Raw genomic sequence first — 16,132 nt, 5'->3', positions numbered from 1 at the left:
GGGATCTCTGCTAAAACCAGGTGGTGGTTCCCCTTCTAAAGCTGTGGGGGTCCCCACTCTGTCCAGGCCGCGTGGTTCTCTCTCCTAAAGCAGCACGGTTCTTCCTCCTCTCAATGGCCGTGATCCTCTCTGCACCTCCACAGCCACATGGTTCTCCTTCTCAAAGCAGCATGGTTCTCCTCCTCAGGGCTGTGGGAAGGGGAGAGTCCCCACTCTGCCAAAGCCGTGTGGTTCTCTCTCTCTGGGCTGTGCATGGCTCTCCCTCCTAAAGCAGCATGGCTCTCCTCCTCAGGGCTGTGGGAAGGGGAGAGTCCCCACTCTGCCAAAGCTGCGTGGTTCTCTTTCCTAAAGCAGCCTCATTTCCGACTCCTCTCACACTCGGCCTCACATGCCAGAATTCATATCCTTCCAGCTTTACTGGGCTGCCATCTTGAGTCTGGGCAGGCGTGACCCCATGTCCTGGAGCCAATCTTCTCTGAGCTCCCACGCAGGCGCTGTAGCTTGGGGGAATCTGCCCCCAGTCACGTCTTGGTGGGGAAGTTACTTCCATTCCCCTGGCTCAGAGATGATCACAGCTATTTAACATATCCATGCAACCAGCCAAAGGCTATAGATATGTTAAATGACCATGCCAGAGGGTAGCTGCAAGGCTGTTGCTATGCAAAACAGCTCTCAATGGCCCATGCTCCATTTGTCCCTTCCCCCAACCCACACCCTGGGTGGGGGGATGGAGACATCTTAAAATCTCCTGGACACCTTAAGTTCTGGACCCCCTTTTAAGTGCCCATTTGGGGTCCCCCCTCTTGGCTGCACCCTGTAACAATATGTCCCAACTTGGTGGGAAAGAAGTAGCACTGGGTGAAGGTACCTGAAATTCCTCTAATAATCCTTCATTCTACATAGATACTAGTTTAAATAGCAAAGGCAAGTTATCAGTATCTGTTAAAATATGCCTGTCTTTTGATCCAGTAATTCATTCTCCAAAAACATTGGTAAAACCGTACAAAAGTGCCCTTGCTGGTGTGGCTCAGTGGATTGAGTACCCACCTGCAAACCAAAGTCGCCAGTTTGATTCTTGGTCAGGGCACATGCCTGGGTTTCGGAGCAGGTACCCAGTTGGGGGTGTGCGAGAGGCAACCAACCCATATCTTGCACATTGGTGTTTCTCTCCCTTTCTCCCTCCCTTCCTCTCTCTCAAATAAATAAAAATCTTAAAACAAAAAACCTTACAAAATATATGTACAAGAATGTTAATTGAAATGTTGTTTGAAAACAGATTCTTGACCCCTAGTGATCCCTTCCTTCACAAAATGCTTATTTGGGATCTGCACTTCTGGTGAAAATGAAATTCGAGGGAATAGTTTACCCTTCCACCTAAAATGTTAAAAAACTGAACAAAATACATAAAACCTTGGTGTTTAAGAGACTCGGGACATCTGGCAACGAGAGATCCTTGGGACATGGGACACTAATGAGATGAGTGCTGTGCTATGACCTCCCCAGGGAGCTGCATGTGGAATTTCCAGGTTGCAGTGTTTCCAAGTGGAGGAGATGGAGCTGGGATTCCAGGAGACTGAGGTGGTTACACTTCGCAGGATAAAGCGCCTGAGTGCTCTTAGAGAAAAAACAACACAGACATCTGCAAAATTTTTACCTGAGTAAACTATGGTATTTATCAGAATAGTGAATAGAACACATGTGTGGAAGTTACCTGAAGTCAAGGAAAGGACTGATAGAACTAGAGGAAGAAACAGACAAATCCATGATGGTAAGAGATTTTGAATGCATCTCTCAACAGAACAAGTAGAAAATCAGTAAGGATATTGAAGACTTAAACAACACTATCAACCAACTTGACCTAATTGACATTTTGAAATGATTCCACCCCAGAACAGAATATACTATACATTCTTTTCAAATGCACCCAGCACATTTACCAAGACAGACCACACTGCAGGCCTTACAACTTGTCTCGATAAATTTGAAAAGGTTCAAGTCATACAAAATGTTCTTGTGACCAGAATAGATTAAATTAGAAATCAGTAACAGAAAGATAATTAGAAAATCCCCAAATATCTGGACCTAAATAGCCCAATTTTTAGTAACCCATGGGTCAAAAGAAAAACCAAAAAATGAAATATAGAAAGTATTTGAATTGAATGAGACATAGAACATTGAATATCAAAATGTGTAATGCTGTATTTAAAAGGAAATATAATAGTACTAGCTGCTTAAGTTTTAAAAGAAAGCTCTCAAGTCCATTACTTCAATTTCCACCTTAATAAGCGAAGAGCAACGAACACCAGAAATTAGCATAAGAATGTAAATAATAAACGTAATAAAAATCAACCTTCGAGATTTTTAAATGATTTTATAGAACTGATGTGAAAAGTTTAAATAAAAAATTGTCATACCTTATACTGCATGTATGATCACACTTCACAAATGTGGTTGTTTTCCTCAGTTGTGGTCGAAGTTAGAGAGACCTAACCCATGTGAACATACATTCCACAAAGTTTTCTTAACAAGATACGGGTGTTTTTTATTTTTATTTGTTGTTAAAGTACAGTTTTCTGCCTTTTACCCCCATCACAGCCCCCACACCCACCTTGTTTTTGTCCAGTGTCCTTTATACTTGTTCCTGCAAACCCTTCCACTTTTCCCCTGAAATTCCCTCCCCTCTCTCCTCTGGTCACTGTCAGCCTGTTCTCAATTTCAGTGTCTTTGGTTATATTTTCTTTGTTTGTTTTGTTGATTAGGTTCCTGTTAAAGGTGAAATCATATGGTATTTCACACCAGTCAGAATGGCCATCATAAACAAAGCAACGAATAACAAGTGCTGGAGAGGTTGTGGAGAAAAGGGAACCCTAGTGCACTGTTGGTGGGATTGCAGACTGGTACAACCACTGTGGAAAACAGTATGGAATTTTCTCAGAAAACTAAAAATGGATCTGTCTTTTGACCCAGCAATTCCATTGCTAGGATTATATCCTAAGAACCCTGAAACACAAATCCAAAAGAACCTATGCATCCCAATGTTCATAGCAGCACACTTTACAATAGCCAAGTGCTGGAAGCAAACTAGGTGCCCATCAGCAAGTGAATGGATCAAAAAACTATAGTACATTTACACAATGGAATTCCATGCAGCAGAAAGAAGGAGCTCCTATGCTTTGTGACAGAATGGATGCAACTGGAAAGTATTATACTAAGCAAAAGATAAATACCATATGATATGTGTGCTTTAAAAATGGCTTTTGCAGCCCTGGCCAGGTAGCTCAGTTGGTTAGAGCACTATCCTGATACATGAAAGTTGCATGTTTGATCCCTGGCCCCAGTCAGGGCACATACAATGAATGCATAAATAAGTGGAACAACAAATCAATGTTTTTTCTCCTTTTTCTCTAAAAGTCAATTAAAAAATTAAAAAAATAGCTTTTGCAGAGGTAAAATGTACACAGAAGCACCCAACTGTATATAACCCACTTACAAAAAAGAACTCTGATTTCAATTCTTACGTATTTTGCACAAGCTAGAAAGAGATTGGACACTATTATGGTGAACAGCTCACAGGGGAAGAGCCTGGTACACAGATCCAGGGGTTTTCCTATATATTCACCAGTTCAGTTGCTATAACAAAATACCACAAACTGGGGTCTTAAACAACAGACATTTCTTTCTCATGGCTCTGTAGGCTGAGAGGCCAAGACCGGGGTGCTAGCACAGTTGGGTGCTGTGAAGTGTTAGCTTCCTGGCTTATAGACAGCTGTCTTCTTTCCAGCTTATAGACAGTTCTGTCCTGACCTGGCAAAGAAAGTGAATCTCTGGTGTCCCTTCTTTTAAAGACATGAATCCCATCACGACGGCTCCATCCTCATAACCTCATCTAACTCCAATTATTCTTCAAAGGGTCCACTTCCAAATACCATCACTTTGGGGGGAAAGGCTTCAACCTATGAATTCGGAGGAGACACATTCAGTCCACGAGGCCCCATTCTCCATCAGGTACTTACTGCATGCCAGTGTTCTTACTTGAAAATACCAATGTTCATATAAATATAGACAAATTTATTTTTAAATAAAACAAATAATTTCTGCTCAGCAGTTCCTTGGTCTTTGGTGTATCCTGTTTCCACCTTACTCCCACTCCCCGCACCCCCTTCACCATTATTACCCTGTCAGGCTTGTTAGGTTTTTCACATCACAAAGGTCATAAAACCTCCTATCTATGGAGATAGTATCGTGATGTCTCTTTGTTCCACACAATTGTGTCATTTTTACCCATTCAAGAATTCACTCTTCTGTATTATCACCCACAAATTTCTGTCAGCTGAAAGTGACATCCTAGTTTTCCAGGAAGTCCCTTATATATGATAGTTCTAGTTCTAAGGAACAAACCCCAAAATCTTTCTTCACATGACATTAAATCAGGTTCAAAGCCCCACCCACAAAAATGGACTTTACAATTCTGCCTTGTTGTACATGACCAACAAAATAGCTTTAAAACTACATTGGAAAAAAAGCCATCAGTGATTCTTATCAAATAAAGAATCTTTATGAAAAACGAAGGATCCAATCATCTGAGCTTGATTAAGACCTATGATTAGGTCACTGCCTCAGTTAATTTCAAATTCTCAGGTCAAAATCACCAAGGACTTTTGCTGTTTGGTTTTCAAAGTGGGATGCATCATCAAATGATCCCATTTTTGCAAAATTTTTGTTAGAGACAAATGTCTTTTCCTCATGCCTCTGTCCCTGCTACTTTGAGCCTCAGTCCTTGCTTTTGTAACAATATTAGGCTTTCTGTGCTGAATGGGTACTTTGATGTCAAATCAGGAATGAGCTCCAACTATATGCCTTCCCACATTTACTACATGCATAGAGTTTCTCTGAAGAATGACTTCTCTGATGTCGGATAAGGTCCCAGCCACTGCTGAAGGCCTTCCCACACTCATTACATTCATAGGGTTTTACTCCAGTATGACTTCTTTCATGTAGAATAAGGGATGTGCATTGACTAAAGCCCTTCCCGCATGTTTTACACGTGTATGGTTTCTTTCCACTGTGAATTCTTTCATGTTGGGTGAGGTGTGCACTCTGGCTGAAGGCCTTTCCACACTGATCACATTGATATGGTCTGTCTTCAGTATAAATTCTCTTATGTTGAGTAAGAGATATTCGATGGCCAAAGGCCTTCCCACATTCCTCGCATTGGTAGGGTTTTTCTCCAGTATGAATTCTCTGATGTTTAATAAGAAATGACTGGAAGCCAAACACTTTACCACATTTATTGCATTTGAAAGGTTTCTCTTCAGAATGAATGTTCTGATGAATTTTAAGGTTGGCAGTTTCAGAAAACATCTTCCCATATTCCTGATATTCAAAGTTTCTTTTTCCTTGTATGAACTTTCTGGTGTTGAAGAAGGGATGAGTGCCGATTATAGACCTTCTCACATTCATTGCATCTGTACAGTTTCTCTCCATTATGAATTTTTAGATGTAGAATAAGGGCTGAAAGCCACCTGAAGACATTCTGACATTCATCACATATGTAAGGTTTTTCTGAAGCATGAATTCTCTGATGAAGCATAGTGGATGAAATCCTATTAAAGGATTTTCTGCATTTTCTACATTTATAGGGGTTCTCTAAAAGGTAACTTCCCTGCTGACTTAAGGCCTTCTCACTCTCATGGGTTTTCTCTCCAGTGTGAATTCTTTTATGTACAACAAGGACTGACCTCTTACTGAAGCCTCTTGCACATTTACTGCATTTACATATTGTCTTTCCATTTTGAGTCTTCCAATGAAGTAAAAGGGATGACCTTTGAATGAAGGCTTTCCCACACTTTCTGCACCAGGGGGTATTCTCCACAAGGTGGATTTTCTGATGTAGACTGAGGGATGGGCACTGACTGAAGGCCTTCCCGCAGCCAAAGGTTTTCTTTCCATCATGCATTTTCTCATGGACATTCAGGGTCATTCTTTGAATGAAGCTTTCCCCACAGTTACCACATTCATGGCTTTTCCTTCCACTGTGAATTCTCTGATGGAGGATGAGGGCTGAGTCCTGTCTGAAGGCTTTTCTACAATTACTACATTCATAAGGCTTCTCTTCAGTATGAGAATTCTGATGGAGTTTAAAACATAAACTTTGACTAAAGATTTTCCCACTGTCATTATATTTTAAAGAATTCTTCCCTGGATGCACTTTCTCGGGTTTTATTAGGACTGAATTTTTCTTGCAGCCTCTCTTTCCTGGGGGACCTTTTCATGCTACAGAAAATGGTTTCTGATAGATGCATTGCTTAGGTTTGTTGCAATGTTTGGACGTAACTTCTTGGTCTTGCATTTAAACTCTGAGTCTGCAAGATACCAAAAATTAAATAGTTATTTTTTAAAAAATTGTCGTAAATAGGTAAGTTGAACTGACATAGAAAGTATCCTAGAATATTAAGTGAAGAATTAGTTCGTCAAATGTTACTGCAAGAATGATCCCATTTTATATGTTGAAAATATCTGAAAGCTGTGCATCTAAATAGAAAGCATCCTTTCTGGGAAAAGTACTGATATAGTATTTTCCTTCATTCTGATTTTTGTCATTGTTTTTGAAGTGTACATGTTCCTTTTGAATATAAAAATTAAAGATGGTCTGAAGTTGTGGGTTATTAAGCTGAATATAAAAATTAATAGTCATTTAAGATGACTAAAGTAGCTCTCTGAAATGCTAAAAGAGTGGTGAGAATTGTAAAGTATTAGAAGAGGAATTTAAAACTACTTAACCTTTTTGATATTTTGCCCAATTAAGGTCAGGAAAAAATAATACTGTGAAAATGAATTTCATTAGGCTGATTAAATTTGAGGCAGGGTAGGCTTTTTAACTAAATTCTGATTTTTGCAAGCGCCATTGGCAACTCTCTTTTGAAGAGAGAAACCACTAACCTCAAATTCTTTAGTCTGTGAAAATATACTGTGTTTTTTGGACCACAAGACACACCCAGGTTTTAGAGGAGGAAAATAGGAAAAAAAATTTGAAGCAAAAAATGTGGTAAAATATTTACTAACATAAATAACATAAGATTTCACCAATGTAAATGTAAACAGAACTCAACAGCAGTATTAACAACCATTATTCCTCACAAACTGGGGGAAGGGGTTGCATCTTATAGTCTGAAAAATATGGTACTTCAAAAGTAAAAGAGAAAAAAGACAAACACTGAGGGACTTTGTTACCAGCAGACTGCCCTGCAGGAAATGTTAAAAAGAGGTTCACATATAGAGAAGGAAAACAGTAGAGATCAGAAATTGGGATGTACAGAGAGACAGAGAGACAGGAAGAACACCAAAAAAGGTATAGTGAAGGCAAAAAACCCTCTTATTTTTCTTATTCTTAATTGATCTAACAGAGAATGGTATGTTCAAAACAATAATATAAGAATGTATTCGATTATGTATTTTTATGCATTTATTTAAATGAAGTGAATGAAAACAATGATACTGGGAATGAGAGGAAGCAATTGGCTTTATTTTGTTGTTATAAGGTACTCATGCTACCCATGAAGTGGTACAATGTTATTTGAAAGTAGATTTGGGTTAGTTGTAAAAGTATGTTTTAAACTCAAGGGCATCCACTAAAAAAAAAACAACAACATACACACACACACACACACACACAAAAGGCAGAAGAGGAGTGGATGGCAAAAGGAGAAACAAAGAACAAAGATAACAAAAAGAGAATAGTAACAAATACGGTACCTATATATTCATTTCTGATATTATATATCAACTATATCAATAATCACCATGAATGTAAATGGTCTCACTGCACCAATTAAAAGAGACTGTCAGTGTGGATCAAAACACAAGAACCAGCCCTGGCTGGTGTGGCTTAGTGATTGAGTGCCAGCCTGCAAACCAAAGGGTTGCCAGTTGGATTCCAAGTCAGGGCACATGCCTGGGTTGTGGGCCAGGTCCCCACTTGGGGGTGCATGAGAGGCAACCACAGATTGATGTTTCTTTCCCTCTCTTTCTCACTGCCTTCCCCTCTCTAAAAATAAACAAGATCTTAAAAAGCAAACAAACCTAGGAATGAACTGTATGTTCTATATAAGAAACCCACTTTAGATATAAAGATGTATGAGATTAATAGTAAATGGATGGAGAGAAATATACCATGCTAATACTAATCCTAAGAAAGCAGTAGTAGCTATATCAATTTCAGACACAGCACATTTAAAAACAAGAAAAGTTAGCATAGATAAAGAGGGGTGTTACATAGTGATAAAGAAGTCTATTCTTCAGGAACATGTAACAATTCACAATGCATGTGCCTAACTCAGCATCAACCTAACTGAGACAAAAACTGATTGACCTGCCAGGAGAACCATACACATCTACTCTCATAGCTGGAAGCTTCAGTAGCCTTCTCAGAAATGGACAGCTTCAGCAGGCAGTAAGGACTCAACCACACCATCATTCAATTGGGTATAATTACTGCTACAGACAACTTCAGCCAACAACAGCAGAACCATATTCATTTCAAGCTCCCATAGAGTAGTCACCAAGGCACAGCATTCTGGACCATAAAATACACCCTAACAAATTCAAAAGAGCAGAAATCATATAATGTCTGTTCTTGGACTACAATAGAACTAAACTAGAAATCAGTGACAGAAAGATCAGTGGAAAATCCCCAATTACTTGGAGATTAAACAACACACTTCTAAATAACACATGTATTAAAAAGAAATCTCAAGAGAAATTAAAAAATATTTTGACCTAAATGAAAATAGAAACATAACTCATCAAAATTTGTGGGATGCAGTGAAACCCATGCTTAGTGGGAAATTCCTAGCATTGGATGCATATATTAGAAAAGAATACCTAAAATTCATAACCTAAGTTGCTCCCTTAGAAAAGTAAAAAAAGAAAAACAAATTAAATCCAAAGTCAGCAGAAATAAATTGAAAGATTTTTTCAATAAATATACTGCCAACCCTCTACATCCCTGGGTTGCGTATCCATGAATTCAACCAGCTGAAGATAAATGTAGCTACAGTATTTTTGATCTATGGTTGGAACTTGCAGATACGCAGGGTCAACTTAAGTTACATGCGGATTTTCAACTATGCAGGGAGTCGATGCCCCTGACCCCTATGTTGTTCAAGGGTAACTGTATTAGCAAACTGAATTCAACAGCATGTGAAAAGGATCATACACACAAGCAAGTGGAATTTATATCTGGACTGCCAAGATAGTTGAAGATGGAAAATCAATCTACATAACACATCACATTAACAAATGAAGGACAAAAAACACATGATCATCCCACATGATGCAGGAAAAAAGCTCCTCACAAAATTCAACAATCTTTCATAATGAAATCACTCAACAAACTAGGACTAGAATAAAACTATCTCAATATAATAAAAGCCATAAATAAAAAGCCCACAGCAAATATCACAGGAAATAGGAGAAAGACTGAAACCTTTCCTTCAAGACCAGGAACAAGGCAAGGATGCCCATTTTCACCAGTACTATTCAACATAGCACTGGAACTTCTAGCCAGAACAATTAGACAAGAAAAAGAAATACAAGACATTATAAAAAATAAAATTTTCTCTGTTCACAGATGACATGATTTTAAAAATTCCACACACAAAAACTATTAGAACCAATAAATAAATTCAGTAAAGTGATAGGATATAAAATCAACACTCCAAGGTCAGTTGCATTTCTATACATTAACAATGACCACTCCAGAAAGTAAACTGAGAAAACAACCCTATTTACTATAAAATCAGAAAGATATTAGAAACAAATTTAATCAAAAAGATAAAAGATGTATAAATTGAAAACTACAAAAGATTGCTAAAAGCAACCAAAGAAGATATAGCTAAAGGGAAAGATACTATATGCTTGTGGATTGGAAGACTTAATATTGTAAAACTGACCAAATGATTGAAGTGATCTACAGATTCAATGCAATCCCTGCCAAAATTCCAATGACATTTTTTTGCAGAAATAGATAAAAAGTCCTAAAATTCATATGGAATCTCAAGGGATTCTGAGTAGCCAAAATAGTCATGAAAAAGAGGGATAAATTGGGAGGCCTCAAACTTCCTGATTTCAGAACATACTATAAAGCGACAGTAATTAAGATGGTGCGGTAGTGGCATAAGGACAGACATATAGACCAATAGGAATAGAGACCCCAGAAACAAACCCTTGCCAAGCTGGTCAAACAATTTTCAGAAAGAGTGCCAAGACTGCACAACGGGAAAGGGCAGTGTCCTCCACAAATGGTGCTGAGAAAACAAGATACCTACATGCATAAGAATAAAGTAAAACTCTTACTTTCCACCAAATACAAACACTAGCTACAAATGGATTAAAGACTTACATATAGGATCAAAAATTATTAACCCCCTAGAAGAAAACACAAGGGAGAAATTCCAGGATTTTGGATTTGGTACTGATTTTTTAGATATGACACCAAAAACACAGGGAACAAAATAAAAAATAGACAACTAGGACTACATCAGACTTAACTTCTGCATGAGAGGAAACAATGAACAGTGAAGAGGCAACCTGAGGAATGGGAGAAAATAACTGCAAATCTGGTAAGGGGTAAATATTCAGAATACATACGGAAATTCTACAACTCAACAATAAAAGAAAACCCTACTAAAATGGGCAAAGAACTTTAACAGACACTTCTCCAAAGAAGAGAAATGGCCAGCACATGAAAAGACACTCAACATCACTAATCATGAGGGAAATGCAAATCACACCCACAATGTCACCCCACACCCATAAGGATGGTCACCATAAACCAAATAAAATCAACAACAGAAAATAACTGTTGGCAAGATGAGAAGTCCAAACTCTTGTGCACCATTGGAGGAAGTGAAAAATTGTGCAGCCATTGTCAAAAACAGTATGGAGGTTTCTCAGAAAACTAAAACTAGAACTACCATACAATCCAGTGACCCCACTTCTGGGTACATATCCAAGGGAATTGAAATCAGGATCTCAAAGTGATATCTGTACAATCATGTTCACTGCAACATTATTCACAATAGCAAATGGTGGAAGCATTGACAGATGAATGGATTTAAAAACTGTGGTCCAGTCATCCCTCAGTATCCTCAGGGGATTGATTCCAGGTCCCGTATGGACTCTAAAATGCATGGATGCTCAAGTTCCTTATATAAAATGACAATATTTACAATATAAGCTACACAATCCTCCTGTAAACTTTAAACTATCTCTAGATTATGTATTATATCTAAAACGTAAATGCTGTGTAAACAGTTATTATTATACTGTACTATTCAGAGAATAATGACAAGGAAAAAAGTCTGCACTATTTAGTACAGGTGCAACCATTGTATGATGCAACATATTTTTCAAACATTTTCAATCCACAGTTGGTTAAAACCATGAATGTGGAATAGAATATGGAGGATGGGCTGAACATACATACAATAGAACATTACACAGCCTTTAAAAAGAAGGAAATGCTGCCACATGCTATGTCATGAATGAACCTCGAGGACATTAAGCTCAGTAAAAGAAGCCAGTAAGTAAAGGTCCAATATTGTACAATTCTATTCACATGAAGTACCCACAGTTGTCAGAATCATAGAAACAGAGAGCAGAATGCGGGTGACCAAGGGCACAGACTTTCAGTGTTGCAAGATGGACAAGTTCTGGAGATCTGCTGCATGACAACGTGGATACAAAACTGTACATTTTAAAATGGTTAGGATTGTATACTTAATGTTATGCTCCACCCCCACAATTAAAAAAAACTCACAGAAGTGTTAAAAAAAGACCCCCACAAAAATCCACACAACTTGATCAACCAAAGAGGAATCTGTTAGAAAAGGGAATAAGTTCTTACAAAGTAGTGAAAATAAACAGTTATGGAAAAGATTTTTGATTTTTTTGAGGAATGAAGAAAATGAACATTGGGACATTATCATTAGAGGTGCTATCATTAAAGATAGGAATGCACTTTCTCTGAGGGTAACTATGGAAGCCGAGGCAGGGGAAGTGGCAGGTAGAAATGAGGGTGTTAGGATCTCAGCTCCTGAGATGAGACGCTGGGGTTCACACCCAGCTCTGCTGCCACCTCCTAGCTGGGCAACCTGGGGCAAGTCACTAAAGCTCTCTGGTCCTCAGTTTCCTTGTCTACAGAATAATACCAATAGTTCCTGCCTCACAGCATTGTTGGGAGAAACGTGTGTTTACAGGGGTGGCTGGAACCCAGTAAAGGCTTATAAAATGTTAGTTATTCTCCCTTGGTGGAGGGGATGGATCACACTGCAGAGACTTAACTTTCTGCCCAGGAGGTGGGGAAGCGGCTCTCAGCTATTACCTCACAGGGTGGCCCCCTCCCAATGGCATGTGCTCTTACACAGAACTTCTAAGCCCTGGCTCTCTCACTCACCCAGGCCCCTGCCTCTTCTCACTGGCTCCATCCAGGGGCACCATCCCCTTCTCCAACAAGGTGATCACATTTGGCCTCTGATAAGAAAGTCCTGGAACAGGACAAACATAGGAATTGAATGTGATGTGGGTGCCATGACATCAGAGCTGAGCCTTGTATCAACAGCCAGGTTTGTGCTCATCAGCACAAAGGGAGCCCAGAGGACCAGAAGGGCAGTCAGAGAATGAGGGGGGTGAAAATCCAGGCACAGGCAGCAGTTTTTCCTTCCTAACTCTACAAAGCTGGCTGTTTCCCTGAAAAGCAGGAACAGAAACTCCTGAGGCTGGTCACTGAGCTGCTGCCTTTCGGCTCCTGATGCCCCTTCTGTCTGAGCTGTTTTTGACACGGAGGCTCCGCAACCCACACCTCTCCTTAGCCAGCCACGCCCTGGGAGTATCCAATGGTAGGGGCTCTAGTTGTTTCAATTTCTGCTTTACTCTTTCCCATCCACCCCCAGAACCAGGCTCATCTTGCCCTGTCAGGAGTGCAGAATCAGGCAATGTGACCCAATCCTCCTATACAAGGTTGTGTCCCCCAGAGTCCTGAAAGCTCTAGGCTCTCCCCTTGCCCTGGGAGGGTGGCTATGTCCTGCCTTACCACCTCTGTGTTACTCTAGGGTACACTAATCACCTTTTACCAGTACCTGTAGACTCATGATATTAAACTGTCTTCACACAAGTGAGGTGTCCTCAAAAACTTACATACACAGCTACTATATGACCAGCAAGCAATTCTACTTGTAGCTACATACCCAAATGAAAATATGCATCCATACAAAAACTCATACACAGATGTTTAGAGCAGTATATTCATAAGAGCTGTGGAGTGGGAACAGCCTGAATGCCCATTCACTGATGGATGGAGAAACAAATGCGATCCATCCACAGAGTGGAATGTTACTCAGCCATAAAAAGTAATGAGGCACTGACACCCAGTACTGGTGGATGAACCTTGAAAACATGGTGGTCAGTGACAGAAGCCAGACACACAGGTCACATACTGTGTGACTCCATTTCTATGAAAGGCCAAGAACAGGCAAGTCTATAGAGACAGAGAGTGGAGGAGTATTTGCCTCATCTGGGGGGATTAGTGGGCAGGGGAAAAGGAAGAGTGATGCGAATGGGCATGGGGATTCTTTGGGGGCGGGGGGTGGCAGGATGTTTTAAAATGACTGTGCTGATGGACACACACTCTGCCAATACAATTAAAACCACTGAATTGGACACTCGATATGGGTGAATTATACAGTGTGTGAATTGTATCTCAATAAAGCTGTTAAAAAGAAAACAAACCCAGACTGGAGTGGCTGCTGTTTTCCAGGCCAGACTGGCTGGTTCCCATCCCTCAAAGGGCATATGTGGATTATGGGGGAGCCTTACAGAGAGAGACCAGGTGCTGGTAGTTCTCCAACGTGACGTCTCTGTACAGATCCTTCTATATGGGGCTCAGTCCCTCCCACTCCTCCAGGGAGAAGTAGACGGTCAGGTCCCCAAACATCACTGGTGCCTGAAATGGAAAACCCCCATCCTGTCATGGTGGGCTCGAGTTCCCACATGCCTGCAACAGACAGAGGACTTGTCTCAAACACAGGAGAGACAGGGGCCAGGGAGCTATGTAGGACACATCTGGAGGTGCTGAGACCAGAAGGGGCAGGTACATTAACATCAATGCAACACAACGCAACATGATATGTAAGACTGCAAGCGTATTACATAGAAACAAAACATTAGCAGTTTAGCTCTGGAGAGCAACACCTGTCCACCTGTCCACAGGAGTCCACCTGTGCCTCAGCAGGTCCCGCCCGGTCAGGCACCTCCATTGTGGGAAATCGGGGGCTGTCACCTTCCCTGTGGGGAGGGCATTTCTCCCAATGATGTTGGCAGAGACCCTTGAGGTGCTGAACCAACGGGGGAGTGGTCATGTGCACACTGAGAAAAAAGGAGAGCGGGCCCTTCTCAGCTCCCACCTTCTGTGGTGATGGGAGGAACTTGGGGACCAGGTCTTGGTTGTGACTCTACTGGGCAGGAAGAGTCCCTGGAGGAAAAGTAAATGGTCCACAGCTCACAAGACACCTTTCCAAAGGAAGAGAAAGGGCTGCTTACCTTGGCCTTGGCCTTTCCTCCTGCAGCAGGCATCCTTTTTTCCCCTCCAAGAGTCCTCACCTGGGGAGGGGCAGCAAGCCGGGAAGGTGGGGCTGCAGGAGAACAGAGGTCAAGAGGCTCATTGGCCTTCTGGGTGACCCTGGAATCTACAAGAACTGCAGGCATGCCACCAGCCAGTGTGACAAGTATGCCCTGGAAACAAGGCTCATGCAACTAAGAAACAGAGTGTTTGATTTTATGTTATTTCTGTGAATTTATTATTAAAACATGAAAATTACCAAATTAAAATTTATTTTTAAACTAAAATTGAAAATGGATTCATTTCAGCTACTGTAAAACTTTAAGGTATGTTCAGAACAACTGGGGTGTGTGAATATACTTCTCCAATGATAAACTTTATGAAATTTAAATACAGAACAAATATCTGCAGTGAACACGGCACAACTAGATGGAGGGGCACTGCGTGCAAGACACACACTGGCTTTGAAGACTCGTATGAGAAAAAGCATGTAAACTGTATCACTGGTAACTATTTAGACTGATTACAAGCTGAAACCATAATGTTTCAGATGTACTGTGATGAGTAGGTCACCGGCCAGCAGTGATCACGGAACGCTGTGGATGTCTCGTCGAAATGTGAGAAAAAACATGCACAGAGACAGACTAGTTTCTGTGGAGAAGTGTTACAGAACAAACAAGGGGGGCCTGGGACAATATACTATTATTGAAAGAAGCCCCCGGGTCTGTTATGTCCGCCGCCCGAGGAAAGACGTCTCTCAATGCCAGAGATTTGTGAAAAGGAAAGGAAATGTTTATTTAATGCTATACAAACTTAAAGTAGTGACCTAATGTCTTTATCAAAAATCCCAAAGTCCCTTTAAAACACCCACAAACAGACACGGTCCTTCCTTCCTTTCCCCTTTGCTCAGTCCAGAGTACCATATCTCAGGAAAGGAAATAGAAGTCCATGGCTCAGGCAGTCCTCTGGTTATTCCCAGTTAGTACTCCATATCGACTGGGAGACCTCCCTGGGTTCCCAGCACCCTCAGCTGAGTGGCTGGGATCTCTGCTAAAACCAGGTGGTGGTTCCCCTTTCTAAAGCTGCGGGGATCCCCACTCTGCTAAAGGCGCGTGGTTCTCCCTCCCCAATGGCTGTGATCCTCTCTGCACTTCCACAGTGCATGGTTCTCCCCTCAATGGCTGCCGCCTCTTGGTTTAAATTCCCACGCCAATCTTCCTCTGCAGCCCCATTTCCGACTTCTCCTACACTCGGGCACACTTGCCCTCAATCTGCTGTCTTCTCCAGCTTTTTTCTGGTTGCCATCGTGGGTCTGGGCAGGTGTGACCCCATGTCCTGAAGCCAATCTTCTCCGAGCTCCCACGCAGGCGCTGTAACTCGGGGGACCTGCCCCCCAGTCACATCTTGGGTGGGGGAGGTCCCTTTCCATCCCCCTGGCCTTGAGCATGGCCATAGCTATTTAGCATATCTAAGTGACCAGCCAAAGGCTATAGGTATGCTAAATGACCATGCCATGGA

The 16,132-nt window shown here is 41.1% G+C and overlaps 1 protein-coding gene across 1 annotated transcript; it reads right to left on the bottom strand.

Moving 5' to 3' along the window:
* Positions 1–4,620: 4,620 nt before the first annotated feature.
* ZNF667 (zinc finger protein 667) lies at positions 4,621–14,628 on the bottom strand. Its single transcript, XM_045850998.1, is given in 7 exon segments — positions 4,621–5,386; positions 5,388–6,321; positions 6,324–6,362; positions 12,455–12,494; positions 12,496–12,545; positions 13,873–13,999; positions 14,596–14,628. Coding segments are annotated over 7 exon segments (1,815 nt in total). The 3' UTR covers positions 4,621–4,794.
* Between the last annotated feature and the right edge of the window lie 1,504 nt (positions 14,629–16,132).

This window comes from Phyllostomus hastatus, unplaced genomic scaffold, assembly GCF_019186645.2.
Source record: "Phyllostomus hastatus isolate PE091 unplaced genomic scaffold, TTU_PhHast_1.1 phas_contig_133, whole genome shotgun sequence".
NCBI lineage: Eukaryota > Metazoa > Chordata > Mammalia > Chiroptera > Phyllostomidae > Phyllostomus > Phyllostomus hastatus.
This window is presented reverse-complemented; position numbering and strand designations above follow the sequence as displayed.